The 17,110-nt window shown below is 36.8% G+C and overlaps 1 protein-coding gene across 4 annotated transcripts in view; it reads right to left on the bottom strand.

The window, feature by feature from the left end:
• Positions 1-17,110, bottom strand: part of LPAR1 (lysophosphatidic acid receptor 1) — a 163,577-nt gene that overhangs the window by 52,766 nt on the left and 93,701 nt on the right. For 3 of the 4 annotated variants that reach the window (XM_063455258.1, XM_063455256.1, XM_063455259.1), the window contains exon 2: positions 1,086-1,224. In XM_063455258.1, the coding sequence (XP_063311328.1) occupies positions 1,086-1,142 (57 nt within the window). In that variant the 5' untranslated portion in view covers positions 1,143-1,224. Of the gene's footprint in view, positions 1-1,085; positions 1,225-3,567; positions 3,920-17,110 lie in introns of those variants that run through there. The other variant, XM_063455257.1, reaches the window with a different exon arrangement.

Below are 17,110 nucleotides of genomic sequence, written 5' to 3'. Positions count from 1 at the left end.
TGGTGGTATAAAGGTATGGGTGATGTTGTCCTGCAGCCTACTGGGAACTTTTATTCCATTTACATGCTGCAACATTGCATTTTATATGCACTGTCTTCCCATGTTCAGATGAATGCTTCCTTCTAAAGAACTCACAAAGTAACTGTCATCTCAACCCCCACATAAGGAGGACCGTGATTTCAGTTAATTCCTTTAGTCCCTAAATCCCAATCCAGAAGATGAAACCTCAATCCAAAGGATGAAGTGAAATGGCTACTCCATAGAATAAATGTGTGGTCTGAATATCTGGAACCGTGAGATATTCTTAAATAAGCATAAAACAAACACATAAAAAAAATCCATACAGAATTTTTATGCACCTTGTTAACCCCTTAAGGACACATGACATGTGTGACATGTCATGATTCCCTTTTATTCCCGAAGTTTGGTCCTTAAGGGGTTAAACCTGTTCTGTGAATAACTCTGGATGACAGTTATAAGCAGTATGCTTAAATAGCATGCAGAGCAGGCTATGGATTGTATAATGTTCCTCTTTAGAGTGTGTATCAATTAAAGCACAGTACCATCTCTCAATACATGGAGGTGTTTGTAGATACAATTTTCACACCACCATCATAGTAGTCATCAAATATCAACATGGATGTCAGGTGTAAGTTACTTACATCCTGTACAAAACCACCTCGAGGTAAAATCACAATCAATCAGTGTAGCTCATTACTGGTGCAACTCAGAGCTCCCAGACAGGTTTAGCAATGGTTAGAAATTACTAACCTGTATAAAAAAAAAAAAATCAAAAAATGGCCTAAAAGACCCAGGTTAACCACATATAATAAGTCTAACTCAGGGGGAGTAAGAACTTAATTACGAATTCATAATCTAGAAATAAGCTCACCACCATGCTTAGTCAGTGAATTGTGATACAATAACCAGCAGACTCTTAGGTTGAGCACCTGGCTGACAGCCTATTTATACTACATGCAATAAACACAACTGATTTGTTTTTTTAGTTTTCCTTTTTCAATACAGACAAATAATATAACACATAGATGGCCTCCTTTCATAAAAGCAATAAAGTTCACGCTTACCTGGGATGGTGGCAGCATGCCAATAGGGTGAGTGACAAATTCAGAGACAGAAGCCATCTTGGGTTAGGAGGGTGTTCCAAAGTGATGTATTCCACGAATTTCAGTTCAGGTCAAATCTCAATCATACTGGCAATAATTTCTGAAACAAAAAACCACAAATAAATCAATTTACAGGCGCTATTGTAGATTTATAATGTTCCAAAACACAATATATTGCACTATACTCTTAGTTGACTAATACACTACAAGGGGGTTTATTCACTTAAGTTACTTGTGGTGAACTAAAAAAGGAAGTGCAAGATTTAGGCAAAAACAATAACATTTACAAAAATAGAAAAGTTGGAAAGATTTTACAATTAAACTCATTTTCCAACTTCCCTATACTAGCATAGTTTCCCAGTTCAACATTGATCACAAATCACTGCTTAGTGAATAACCCCCAATGTATGTATTAATTATTTTAAATGATAAATTAAAAAGAAAAGAAGTATAAATGCAACATTCAGAAATGATTTTAAACCCTTTTAAAAAAAAATAATATGATAAACTGTCACAGCGTAGGTTATTCACTAAACAGTGAAGTGTAGCGAGAAAAATGAAATTGTAAAATTCTGGATAAAAAAAAAAAAAGTCAAGCTGTGACTACAGCTAAGCAATTCACTGTTTAGTGAATTGTCCACAATCACATCGAAACAACAGTGAACCAAGCACAAGTTAAATTAAACAGATCCAAATTATCGTGGGATTGCAATTTATAGTCGAATATACTTTACTACAAACTTGTTATAGATCATTATCTGTGAGGTTTGAACCCTACCCCACTCCCTCCTCCCCCCTAAAACATAAGACCCATTAAAGCAAAAATGTATGGAAATAATGATTGCTGAAGAAAGAAAAGCTGTTTTATGAACACAGTAAAAAAAAAAAAAAAAAAAAAAAAAAAGTGTACATTTATTTACATTATAACTTAAAATAACTTTAAATAATTGTAAGTGCACTATATGACGAATAGTTAACATCGTTGACGTGTCAATTGCTACTTGCGAAATCAGTGCATTTCTTCAAGAGACATGGGTTAAAGATTTTGGAATCAGTGACTGCAAAACTACCATTTATATAAAGACATGCATATAACTTGGCTACAACAGCATATAGTCATGCTAAATCCAATTTAAAGCTTACAGTGCTAAGTAAATACAATTATATGACCCTTTTTTCCCCCTTTGTTTTGACAGCAGAGCAGGAAATAACACATCTGTGCATGCATTTACTTGAGCACACCTTGTATTCTAGAAAGCAATTGAGGTGATTGTATCCATTATTAGAAAGCTATGCACTGTTCTTTACAAAGGATCTTAACAAACCCTAGGATTCGGAGCACAATTGAAAGGTTACTGCTCACACTAGTGGTATTGTAGTAATTCGTGTGCAAATGTATGGATCAAGGACTTCCCCCATGATTTCCTATTATGTTGTTTGGTTTCTGAATTCTAGACATAGTTCCCAATCCATGCCGCATACCTCCTTGATACACCCAACATATTTATTCTGCTACATAGAACGCATTTGCAAAATTGCTTTACCCTTGCCAAGTTGTCTAGGTCTGAGTTTCTCAAATTCTTTCAAAACAAATAGCAACTGTGTCACATTTTTTATTTTATTTTTAATTTAAAAGCCGTGATAACATAATTTCCAAAATCGCTTCTCTAAACTACACAATTAAGAGTAATGTTTAATATTACATCATAAAACGTAGTGCATCATTCACAAGACTGGCATGAAACATAAAACACAAATAAGTCAGTCTACAGCCAAGATTATAAAATGTATAAGAATATAACATATTGCACTATATTCTTAATTGACCAACACAAGCACGAAAAGGGGATTATTCACTCAACAGTTACTTGTGGTGCACTGAACAAGGAATTGCAAGGAGTTGCCCATGTAATAATGCCACCTCCCTTATGAAACATTGAGTACTAGGACCCCGGGAAGCAGTCTGGACGTGTAAACGTTACATTCAATGAGCAAATACATCAAACTAATGGATTATTAATAATTGTATTATTTATATAGCGCCAGCAAATTCCGTAGCGCTGTCTACGATGTCAACAGTCTGTGTTGATAGAAATAGAAAATAAAATAAAAAAAGTACCTTTTAGATTTTAGCCGATATAAAAAGTTTTAGATTGATTGAAATTTAAAGGGAAAACGAAACATTCGAGTTTAAAATGAAGTCAGGACTGGATCAGTAGACTGAATCCCCCTTACTTAACGGAGACCACCTAGTTTAACCGTTTGATTGGCAGGACGTGTTGCACATTCTTTTACCTATGGAGATTACACAATGTAACTCTCGTACAAAAAGTGTATCCTAAACACAAACTCCTCTTATAAGCGATCTCTCTCTGCCAAATACCAACACTAATTACCATTCTCATAACACATTCCAGATCAAGTGAAAAGTTGTTCATCTCACCTTTCTGGAACAAAATAAAACACGTCTAGTGAAGTGGTTCCCTTAAATTCCCAGCGCATCCTATACGTAGATTAGACGAGAAACAAATCCCAGTCATCAGTAGTCAGGTCGCATAAAGTGCATTCATGGTACAGCTACAGAAAGTGCCATTGATGCGGGATTTGCAGGGCTTGGTGTAGTTCACGGCTGGTGTACATGCCTCCTCTCTGAGAGCAGCTCTCTGTGGCTGCTAGCCCTGGGTTACAGCCTGCAGGGGTGGTCACACACATGCTGTGCACACACAGGGAGCATGCTGCTCACAGGGTGGGCGGGGCTAAGGAGCGAGCCCCTCTGTAAGAACAAGCCACACAGAGAATACACTCGAGGTGGGCGTGATTTAGAATGTTAGCCCCAGATGGGCGTGGCTTACATCAGTTGGGTGTGTGTGTGTGTACAGATAATGCTGTATGGTCTAAGCTCAGAGCTCTGGTCACTTCATGTTGTGGAGAGTGTCTGAATGTTATCTGCTACAGCCTGCTCAGAGGTCACAGTTACTGAGTGCTCCTGACCTAGTAGCAGGGATAGAGGTGTCAAGCAAGGCTATTCCCAGCAATTGAAAGACTATGAGCAAACATTTGTGGGATCCCTTGTTTACTCTTCCAATTTTTTTTTTAAAAAAAACTTCTTTTTTTTCTTCCTCGTAACAGCACACAGACACTGAGAGAGGTCCATTCATGCATACAAAAACCACAGTGACGCTCTCTCTCCCTGACACATACACCTGCACTCTACCTATACAGAGGACATGCAAAGGTTAATTACTAAACTCCAAATAGTAATATGAATAGGATACATAAGTCTAGTACAGCCAAGCTGTGACAGCAGCAGCGCTGGGAAAATGTTTTGCAAATCAACTAGTTTTTTTTTTTTTTTTGCCATTTGGCTTTCTATTCGCTAGAATTCAGAGTTTTGTTAATAAAGCTCATAAACTCTCTTAGACATACATGCAGACTCTGAGGTTTCTCCTGTCTGTGTGCAACATGGGTCTGTTTACTAAACACTAGCAAAGCAGTCACATTTCATTAGCTAGCATTGCACTCAAAAGCTTCCTATGTGAAGCTCATCAGGCTTCTCATAAAAGGCAGATTTGATTATTTCACCCATATTTCAACGTGAAGTCGAATTGCTGTTATAATATCCAGATCACTGAATAAGTTTGCTAATTTGACTATTCACAAGCATCTGAATTGCAAGTGAATTCCCTTCACCCTCCCCCTCCCCATCCATAGAATTTGCACCCATAACTCCATAACTCCAAGTCACGCTGACATTACTCCCAATCTTTATCCTGCTAATTGTACAGCGCTGCAGAATCTGTTGGCGCTTTATAAATAGCAATAATAAATAAATAAAATAAATGATAACCCAGCCCTAAATCAACCCTCCAAGTATGACTCTTACTGTTTACATACCTCCCATTATTGGGAGGTATTTAATTGTGTGGTCCCACTTGCTCAAGCTATACAGCCTCCCGTCCGACCCCCTAATCATAATAGGTGGATCTGGCTGACGTCTAATGATGTACTTGTGCTGTACTGCCCGAGGACCGTAAATCAGAAAACTAAATCAAAACATTCGCACAGGAACCCGAAAATGGCGACTGTTGGTAGCCTTGCTTTTATTTAGTAGATGAAATGATATGTCATTTATTTATGATTCTGTTGTAATTCTTCTGACCTATCTTCAAAGAGTCTAGTGTTGGCAATGAAATCCATTCGAAAATAAAGGATTCATTTAACTTATTATGGTTTCAATTATGAATAAGTAGAAGCTCAGGGGAAAATGTATCCTCTGAAATGAAGAGAACTGAGCTACATTTAATTGATCAGATTTGCTATTGTAAATCTGAGATCTGGGAATAGACTCCACTTTCTCTATTACACAGACATGCATACCTCTTTCACAATTACTAAGAAGAGAAGAGTAAGCTAATAAAATTGTCTGACTAATCTGCAAAGTTAAAGGGACATTCTAAGGAACTAGAACTCACCAGTGACAGCTTGTGAAGTATCAAGATGATGGGGTGCTTGTTTCTATCTGCTGAATATGACACTCCAGGCACTCAGACCACTTCTGCCCATTGGAGTGGTCTGGGTGCCAACTTCCACCACCCTTAACCGTGCAAGTTTATAAAACCTGCAATAATTGCCTTGCAGGGTTACGTCCTCCTCTAATGGCGGTCTATCACTCATATTCTAAAAATATGAAAAGTGTTTTAAACTATGCTGGACGTCACTATGCATGAGGAACTCCAGCGTTGCCAGAATCCCCATATGAAAGCATTGAATAATGCTTTCCTATGGGGAGGTCTAATGCGTGCGCAACCATTGCCGCTCATGCGCATTAGGTCTCCCCCGTCGGCGGGGAAGGAGCATGGGTTGAGCCTGACCCAGTGCCAAGGGACATCAGCGCTGGATTCAGGTAAGTCACTGAAGGGGTTTTAACGCCTTCAACAACATAGGATGGGGGCTGGGAGGGAGAGGGGCACTGCAGGGTCCTGCAGTGCCAGGAAAACAGATAAGTTTTCCTGGCACTGGAGAGTACCTTTAAAGGAACACTATAGGGTTAGGAACACAAACTTGCATTTAGGTGGCTTGCTCCCCTTTAGCCCCCCTATAAAAGTTTAAAACTCACCTTATTTCTTAGGGGACAACCATAACATTGATTAAATAAATCAAGGATCACCCAGACTGACTATTTAAAATGTGCAACCAAATGCTCAAAAGTAACCGAATGTTTACAGTCATAAATACTGATCAAATGTTCAATGGTAAAATACCATTCTGTTGGGTCCAAATTCGGTCATCTGAATTCAGAGTGGAAGTAGTTCCATTAAAAGGGCACTCTTCCTTAAATTAAAATAGAACTGCTTTCAATTTGCTTTTAAAATGATCAATCTGTTTATAAACTAAATGAAAAGGGTTTTATCAAGGATGGCTTCCCCGATAACAAAGCACAGCCTTCTTAGTTCGGTGCTGATCTGCACAAACTGAAGTAACTTAGATGGGGCCGAGGTCTGTTTTTTAACCTCTGATTTTAGAGAATTTCTAGCAATCATGCTAAAACAATGTATAGATAAAATTTGATTCCTCTGTCATTTAAGATTAAGTTGTATTGCCATGTTAGGTACCGTTCAAAACTAGTGTGAGGTAAAGAAAAACTTGATTATTTTGCTGCAAAATTAAGAAAGACAAAAAAAGAGAACACATGTTCTGTACATTTGTGCTCTTATCATCCAGTGGCAAGTATGAATATGAATTGGTGTATAGATCATGCCCCTGCATTCTCACTGCTCAATTCTCTGCCATTTAGGAGTTAAATCATTTTGTTTATGAACCCTAGTCACACCTCCCTGCATGTGTCTTGCAAAGCCTTCCTAAACACTTCCTGTAAAGAGTCATCTACAGTTTATCTTTCCTCTGTTTCAAGTTCTGTTTAATTTGGATTTTCTTAATCCCTGCTATGTTAATAGCTTGCTAGACTCTGCAAAAGCCTCCTGTATGTGATTAAAGTTCAATTTACAGAGAAAGAGATACAATTGTTTAAGGTAAATTACATCTGACTGAAAGTGAAACCAGTTTTTTTTCATGCAGGCTGTGTCAATCATAGCCAGGTGAGGTGTGGCAAGGGCTGCATAAACAGAAACAAATTGATTTAACTCTTAAATGGCAGATAATTGAGCAGTGAAACTTGAGAAGCATGATCTACACACAAAAACTGCTTCATTAAGCTAAAGTTGTTTAGGTGACTATAGTGTTCCTTTAAGAAATAATGCTCCTCTACTCTGGATATCCATAATAGATGTTTACTTAGCTACCAACAAAATAACGCAGCAATGATTCAACTCCATAAAATTGATTTGTCATGCCTAGCTTAAAGCAGCTCTGTCGCCGGCTAACCCATTTTTTTTTTTTGTCCTCCCAGCCCAAAATCTATGACTCTTAGTTGTCCTCCAAAGTATTTTTTGTTATACAAAGTTATTTTTTCCTTGAACTTTTGTGTCGACATTTTCAGGATCTTGGCATTGGCAGATTGTCAATTCCCTCATTTTCCCTTTAATCTATGCAGCGATGTAATTCTTGCACAAGTGCTGATCATCTTTCATTGAGGGTCACGTGGTGAGAATGGACCATTAAATATGAAAGGTAAGACATGTAAGTTGAGTATTTTGAAAATATTATACTTGACAAAGCAAGTGGCGCTTGCCTTTATTTTATTTCTCAGTGACGAGGATCTCTACATTTATTTTCACTGACTCTTGTGCTGCTGTTACTGTAATTCTTTTCCAGAATTTTTCATTTTATGGTTTCTGTCTGTTTGTTGTATTTCTCCAACTCTGTGCAGTCTTCTTAATTCATTAATTGCAGCTGTCCTTTACGATAAAACTGTTGATGTCTACCTCTCTGAAGATGGTCTTGGTCTTCATCACGCTCTCAACTTGTAAAGCGCTATGAAATTTGTTGGCGCTATATAAATGCCAATAATAATAATAATAATAATATGTAAATTACATATTTTTCATCTTACAAGGCAATCCACGAATGCTCACCCTGGCTGGCATTCGTCTGTACGAAATGGTGGCCACCCAGGGAAGCACTCATTAATTGCCTCCCTTGCAGTCTTGCAACTACGCTAGAGGTGAAAACGCTCTACTTGAACGTTCTACCAGCATTCTAAATGGGATATCAGGGTGGTCCCCGTTCAAGAATCCAAGGAGCTCCTTTTCGTACGGGGAGTGGGTACAATAGACGAAGGGCAAGGGAAAAACCCACAGTGCAAATATAAAGCACCAGAACGAGCATTGGTTCCGCCACAACCATTTTGCATCCTCTAACCTCTATCTATAATATACCATTATACCGGGCAACCATGACTGCTGGCATGTTACTTGTTAGGTATTGCTTAATAAAATGTTCATGTACTGTAATGAAGAGCATGGTTTTATATGTGTGAGATCTCCACCTTATATAGACTATCTAGAAGGGATTGAAAATGAATGAAGGGTTTATCAGGTTCATCTGGATCAAACACCTTTCTTCTCACAGTTTCAGTGGAAGATGAAGGGCATTGCTACTCACTAGTAAGCATAGTAACATCTGCTGACTTACACGTAATAGCAAATGATGAAACCAACATATCCATTTTTTAAGGCAACTGGCAATAATGAGTCTGCAAAAAACGCAAGCACAGGCTAGAACGAATCTTTGTCAACTACATCTCCAATTGATCTTCCTTTGAATGAAAGTGAAAGTGAATCCTGAGAGTTGTAATTTGCAGAAAGTAATATATGTGTAGTAGATACAATTGTAAAATAAAAGCTATGTTGTTCTAGCTCCAAATTCTGTAATTCAGGCCCAAGACCTACCGGTTATAAGAAAAATTATATCAGTTCATTGTAGTTGTTAGACAAGTGTATACTTTTTATTATTAATCATTCATTTTAAGCAATAAAAAAACTTTCAAAATATATTAAATAAATCTGTAATTAAGTAGGTATTCAACAATTTCTCTTTTTAGTAATTTAACAATTATCTAAATTTAAACTGATAATGTTTATGCAATGCAGTTCAATGAAATCGAATCAGATTTAACCAACATCTTTGAGGTTTCACCTTTGTCTCTCTCCCTCTCATTTTAATTAATCCAAGATGTCAAAAGTTAAAATCTCAGCAGTACTTTTCTTTAATTACTGTATTTTAGCTGTATGTCAGCTTGCAATGCTTAAATGGATACAGCGAACAGCACAAATACTACAGCTAATTGTAGCATGTATGAAGCAAGGAGCCACTGGGTGCTGTCCCCTTAAGTTCTGTCAAACTGTTTCCAATAGATTTAAGAAAATGTGGGGTTCTATTTGTGCCTAAAACTTGGACTAATCTCTGTGGTGATTCATCCACTTTTAGACTAGAACATTATGGATTTATGAAAAATCCTAATGACATAGTTGAGTGGAATGCAGATCATTAAAAATTGGAATAATGGTTGAATAGACAAAGAACTGATAAATCTACATAAAATGTGTACAGTGTGTGTAATTGTCTGAAATTCACAATCAAATTTCAGATTTCTGCCCTTATGTCACCTGCATATGCCGATGGGCAGCCCTTGAAAATTGGTGCCCATAGTATGTAGAATTCACATGGCGGCGCAGTCAGGAACACAATTAATTAATGTGAAAACCTAAAGAAGCTTCCTTGATTAGTCCATTGAGTTCCTACCTCAAATCTACATATTACAGGACAGCACTTTTTATGTACAGCCCATCAGCTTCAAGAAGTTATATATTTCCAGACAAAGATGTTAGGACAAATATGTTGTCCTAACTGGTTGCTAAGATCAGCTTTGATAGAACCCATAGCCCAAGCGAAAATAAAATACTACATGCTTTATTTATGTATGAATAGTATAGTCAAATGGGTAGGAGGTCGAATCAACCAACAACATCCTTCAAAGGAGAGGAAGGTTTACTGGTTCATTTGAATGAATGTAAAAGACTTTTAAAGCTTTAGACTACTTGATTAGTCAGCCTATGAAATTGACACGCACACATGCAATAAGTGAGAAATGAATTCAATGAAACAATTATTTTCTAATCAAGACACTCAGAAGACCACCCACAACATACTGTATGCCTGGCTGCATTAATAATAACTGAGGTTAGGAAATGAATACTAAACTACCATCTACTAAAACTGCTTTGAAGTTATTGGGTAACATGACCTCCTATTTCTCGTTATCCTGGCGTTAACATTTATACGATGATACATTTCTGCTGTGTAAGGTTTAAAATAGGGTGGGACATTTCTGCACAGATGTCCAGACTAAAACATTTCCACCCTTATTTAAATAATTACATTTAATAACATTAACAGTGTATTGCGACATTTGGAGTGAAAACCACTGATCTGTAACAAAAAATAAAACAGAAACATTACGGTCATCACGTATGGTTTAAATAACTTTCATTTAGGGTTCCAAGTGTTAACATACTGTTATTAATGTAAATATATAATTAGTTGTGTTCACTTACTAGCATATTATAGCACAGGGATGAGGCCATCCGCAAATTACTGATTTTCACTATATGGTGTTTGCAAATCATGGTACAGTATTTCAGATATGCAATTGGTCGAATTAAATTAGAAACCACCATGTCTTGTAAGAAAAAAAGCTGAAATGTGAATATTTTAAAAACTCAAATGTTTATGTCACTAATTTGAGAAAGAAATCTTTGCATGAAATTACGTTATGCATGTGTATGTGTGTAAATAAAATTAATACTACTAATAAAAAGAAGTTACAAAAGCAACAAAAATATAGAATGTCACCTGGCAGATTTGTTAAGAAAGCGGCCTGCAAAGTCACAGAATTTAAACATGTATTCCTAACGCTATAGTGTCCTGCTTGCTCTTTAGGCGGTAGCCCACATTGCGCATCGAACCGATGGTGTTATCGCACCTCCTTGGTTGAGATAACAATAATAATAACAACAAGGTATTTAACCAGGAAAGGTACATTTAGATAACTCTGGTTTCCAATTACTTCCTGGGGGACCATCAAGATCATCATAGGAAAGCATTGGGTGACTAGTGTGCATGAGTGGCAAAACGCTGCAATGCTCCAATTAAATGGTTTCTATTAGGCCATCTGATTGATCTGATAGAAATAGCCATTTTTACACTATTTTGATAGAAGTGTCTCTAGTGGTTGTCAATGTGAATGTCAATATTTTTAGTTGCAGGGTTAAAATGACAGGGACATGGCACTCTAACCACTACATTGAGATTAAATGGTCTTGGTATCTATAAATTCTGTTTAACCCCTTAAGGACCAAACTTCTGGAATTAAAGGGAATCATGACATGTCACACATGTCTTGTGTCCTTAAGGGGTTAAGGCACTAATGCCAAGAAACTAGGATAGCAATATAGTTCTAGTCTAAGGGCCACACAGTCATCCTATTTTTCCTAAGTCATTAGCACTAGCCCTCTCCAAAGTCACAGAGGTCAAGCCAGGGATCATAGCTAAAAGTCTCAATGTCACATCCCCTCCTCCTCTTTTGATTTACTTAGAAAACTAAAACAGCTGTTAGCAATCATTAATTTAAATAACTGTGTACTACCTCTAAGGACAGTCGCTACATAATAACTGACTACTTTTATTACGCTTACACTACCAGGCTACAAGAAAAAGATTAATTTCAGGAGGAGACAAGAACATTTATTTGAGGCAGAGCTCTCCGTGTTTCTCTGTGTCACATTAAGCTTGGCTATTACTGTGTCTAAGTGTATATATTGTTGCAGAATGTGTTCCCACTATATAAATAAATAATATAAAGGAATGTGGCTTGTCTTCTCACTGTATCTGTTAATCATTTCTAAATAGGCAGTGAATAAGGTGACTGAATTACTGGATTAACCCTTCATGTCTCACAGTAGTGAGCTACGTATTCTGTCCATTCATTACTCTAAATTTAGCTTATTTACTAAATGGTGTATGGAATTCACCAGATTTCAAACTGTAGGCAACAAAAAGTGAGCTGAAAATATTGCTAACATGTCAAGGTTATTGATAAAAGTATAAAATATCAGGAGTTCAAAATGAATTCAAAGTGAATTAAAGTAAAGTGACAAGAACGTTGAACAGGGAGAATTCTTCCAGTTAGGCTGTTTTGTCTTAATAAAGAAACACTGAAGGCACCCAGGCAGCTTCATCTCAATCAAGTGGTCTGGGTGCAGTGCCTCTGCTGTTTTAACACTGTAATGTTTTCATTTCATGGTTAAACACACCTCTAGTGACTGTCAGGAAGACCCAGGTCAGATTCGGTTCTCATAGACAGCATTTGACTGGCACAGCATAGTGATTTGCCACGCATGCACACTATCCTCCCAATGCTTCCCTATTGGATTGGCTGAGATTCATTTTAGATTTCTTGAAATTCATTTGAGTGTTTTTATATTTTCAATGCTGGATTCCCACGGACATTTTCACAATAAAATAATTTAGAATATTTTATTCTCTCTTAGATAATGATTGATTGATTAATTAATTAATTCATTTATTATTCAATTAATAATAAAATAAGCATTATCCAAATTTTTTGGAGAAACAGATCCCATCATAGTTTGCTATCCTAAACATTGCTGTGTATGTAGCTTCCTACATACTTATCAAGATTTAAAAAGATACCAGAGCAAAATAAACAAACTCTATTCATAATGTTCTCTTTGTGGAAATTAATATTATAATGTCATAGACATATATGGCCTACTAATTAAAACTGACCTTCAACCAAAGTCAGCACAGGAGCTAAGGTTATTTTCACTTCCTAACTGATATACTGTCTTTGCTTTAACAACTGAAGACCACCCTAGACATATGTGATTCATTGAAAAAACAGAGATTTTTGATACAATGACACCATTGTGAGACAACTTTCCTGTCTAAGTGTGGGATATGTTGATAAAATCCTGACAGAAATTATTCACAGTGAGTTTTAGGAAATTCAATTCAAAGGATTTAGCAAGTCAGAGGCCATTTTCCCAGAATTCTTTGTTTCATTGTTTGAAAACTGTTTTCTGTTCATGCTCTGGAAGTAAACTATACACTTTGCATCGGGTATGTTAATGTAAATGGAGGTTGTTAGAAGCTGACACACAAAAGCAATAGCTTTTCAAGTGTCTTTTCTGGACCACTTCAAAGCTTTCTCACTTCTTAAAGGGAATCAAATAATATTACATCATCAAATAAAACTCACACTTTGAAGAGAAAGGGAGTGCTTGGCATTCTTTTAAAAAAAATGGACAATTAAAAGCCGGTTAGCTTTTAAGTAAATTATCATTCTTTATAATTCAGCTTTAAACGAATATTAAAATTTTCTTTAATTTTGAGTCTTTAATAGAAGCACAAGATGAAAAAAAGTTTGTGCTAGAGTTCTTTGTCAGAAAGTTACATGGTTTGCTGTGAATGTGAACCACATTTTACTTTGTCCTACGTACAAATTCTGTGTAAAAGCAATGGTGTTTCAATATTTATGCAGTGCAAGTCGCGCATCTCCTGAAAACTCCTGAACATTGTCACTGCTTATTAACTGGGTTTCTAGCCACTTTCATCTGCTGTACAGTGGTGGTCCCTGTAATTCTGCATTTAAGCCATGGTTAGGCAACCTTTGGCCTTCCAGATGTTTTGGACTACATCTCCCCTGATGCTTTGCCAGCATTATGGATGTAAGAGCATTATAGGAGATTTAGTCCACAACATCTGGAGTACTAACGGTTTTCTACCTCTGATTTCAGCTGTTAAAATATAGAAACAAAAAAAGTTGTGTCTTTTAAAATGTCCTCTGTCCTTTGTCTTCATCAGGGAACTGACATCATCTTAACATACAGTCTTATTCTGTAAAATAACAGACAGAAAATGTATAGCATTGATATATTCCCAGTAAAAGCTTAAACCTGAAAGTCATAAAACATTTTACTTAAGTCACACAGAGAAGTTCAACTTCTAAGAAACATACTCCTCAATAAGTCCCTTGTTGCCACTTCTAGTCCTTTGTTAGAGGTCATGTAGTTAAAACATTGACCTCCCATAATCAAGTTCCCCTATTCATCCGAGTAGCATATTAAAGCATGACCTTGGCAGGTCACTGCATAGGTCTACTCCTAAACTACACATATTGATGTCACATTGCATTATAATGTGTATTGAACAGACTCTCTACATATTTAGTAATGGCGGCTGATGCACTTATTAGTAATGTAAATGTAGTTATTTCTAAATGAAGGAACTATGTTAACTTGATCTGTTGACCAACATTCAAGTGGGAGAGCACTTGGGAAATAGTGATCACAATATAGTGTCTTTTGAAATAAACTCAAAAGAGCGAAAGCACATTGGGTATACAAAAACAAAATTTCAAAAGGACAATTCCAATAAGATAAGGGCAGCTTTGCAACATATGGACTGTCAAACTCTTTAGTGTTTCCCAGTGTGTACCATTGGGTAATATGAAACAAATTTAAACCAATGTGGTTTAGTGGGAATGTAAATCAAGAGATTAAAAGTAAGAAAAGAGCATTTTAGCATTTAAATTAGACAAATTAGAGGCATTTTATATGATATATAAGGAAGCCAATAATGCAGGCAAATAGGCAATTAGAATGGCTAAACTAGAAAATAAGAAAGTGGTAGCCAAGGAGAGCAAAACCAACCCCAAAACATGTAGTGTAGGTACACTGAAAACAGAAATGGGTGTGTTAGTTAATGAAGACCAGAAAGAGGAAGACGTTTTAAATAACTATTTTTCCTCAGTATATATTAAGGATAATCCTATGGCAAGAGATATGGAAATGATTGCTGCAAAAAAAAAAAAAACGCAGAAAAATTGTGATTGGATGACACAAGACAAGGTGCTGCAGCAACAAAGGAAAGTTAATGCAAACAAAGTTCCGGGGCTTTACGGTATTCACCTACGAGTACTTAAGGAGCCAAGTGTGCAAATAAGTGATTCTATTCCTTAAGGAATTGTTCTGGAGGATTGGATATAGGCAGATGTGGTTCCTATAATCAAAAACAGTTCAAAATCTTTACTTGTCAATTATAAACCTTGAGCTTAACATCTTTTGCTGGGAAAGTCTTTGAAGGGCTCTAAAGAGAATTAATTTGGAAGAACATTGTTAGCAAAAGCCAGCATAGTTTTAAGAAACATAGATCATGTCGAACTAACCTAATTGCATTATACAAAAATGTAAGAAGAAGTATAGATAGAGTGTTGCAGTTGATGTGATGTACTTGGATTTTGCCAAGGCATTTGACACAGTTCCTCAGAATAGATTAGTGTTCACATTAAGAGAAATTAAGAGGCAGACTACCTGTGGATAGACAACCCTAAAATACCGGTCTTTTACCTATTACCCAAAATTCATAAAAATGTAACCAATCCCCCAGGAAGACCAATTATATCAGGCATAGACTCCATCTCAACTAGAATCTCGGAGTACATAGACACCATTCTGCAGCCTATCGTCATAAAAAATCCTACATATCTAAAGGACACGATCCATGTCTTACAAATTTTAGAACAAACAAAATGGATAGAAGGCAATACATTAGTCACCTGTGATGTAACTGCGCTATATAGCATTATACCCCACGAGAGAGGAATAGCAGCAGTGAAACATTTTCTAGAAAAATCTGATTTTAAAGAAGAACAAATTCAATACATTTTAGAAGGTATTTTACTTATTTTAACTCACAATTATTTTTGGTTTGAGAACACTTTTTATCTGCAAATCTGTGGAACGGCGATGGGCACCAAATTCGCCCCAAGCTATGCCAACCTCTTCATGTCATTCTGGGAAGAGGCATCTGTACTTCAAGGGCATCCATGGGGGGCGAGTTTGGTGTCCTATTGCCGTTTCATAGATGATATCTTTTTTTTTTTTTTTAAATTCTTTATTTTTGCGGGTACATTCGAACATCACGTTACAATGCGTGCATTAAAGACAGTAAGCAGATGTTACAAATGGTGATAATAAACAGCAACACATGCATAGTATTCACCCATATTTTTATATGTAAAGTATTGTCTAGCGTGGATTCCTCCTGTCTGGGCATTTAGTTAGCTCAAACCTGGGTCGGAGGGAGCTGGAGATTAGCTTGTGCTCCTTTCTCGACGTATAGCTATATCTGGGGTTGGTGGAGCTTAAGCGCGTGGGCATGGAGCAGTGAGCAGTGTTGTGTAATGTGCCTGATATTGCCCGTGCGCATATATTAGGAAGGGGCATGCTTACTCGATGTAGTGTAAGGTGAGGGGGGGTAAGTGGCTGGTCTTAGTGTCCGGTTATTAGCTTACGGAGCCGGGTAAATGTAGCAAATGTGCATATATATAATGGAGACAAAGGTGGTGGGGGGGGGGTATAGGTTACTCATCCCAGATAACACAATATGCAACAGAGAAACTTATGCAGCATAAAACGGAAAACGTAAAGCAGAAAACATATAACATAAGACATAGCCTTGCGTGGTAGCATTTTCATCAGGCGTTGTCGGTTTCAGAAAATACAAGAAATACCTAAACCTATAAAACAAAAGAAAATACGCTCATAGGGGATTAACGTCAAAACATAAATTGCCCCTTAATAATAGGTCTCACTCACAGAATTGAAGTGGTTTTCAGGCACATCAAATATGTGGATCTTCACGTCTTTCTCACAGTAAGAATGATGAGTGTATCATGAAAAAGATAAAAAATGGCATAGTATAGCACTGTCTTAAAGTAAAAAATTAGCTTTTAATGTTTGCACTTACAATGTAAAAGGTATAAAAAGGCCCATCAGTACAAATCTGTTTGTCCCATCGCTGTAGAGTATAGTAACCCTCAAGGAAATATCCAGCAGGAAAAAACAGGTACACAATAAAATAAAATAAATAAATAAAATACAGTGACAAATAAACAGCTCACTCTACGCGTTTCGTCTGTCCTCCAGACTTCCTCAGGAGTGATG

The sequence above is a fragment of the Pelobates fuscus genome, chromosome 5 (genome assembly GCF_036172605.1).
Source record: "Pelobates fuscus isolate aPelFus1 chromosome 5, aPelFus1.pri, whole genome shotgun sequence".
Taxonomy (NCBI): domain Eukaryota; kingdom Metazoa; phylum Chordata; class Amphibia; order Anura; family Pelobatidae; genus Pelobates; species Pelobates fuscus.
The sequence above is the reverse complement of the archived record's forward strand: the minus strand, read 5'-3'. Positions and strand labels throughout refer to the sequence as shown.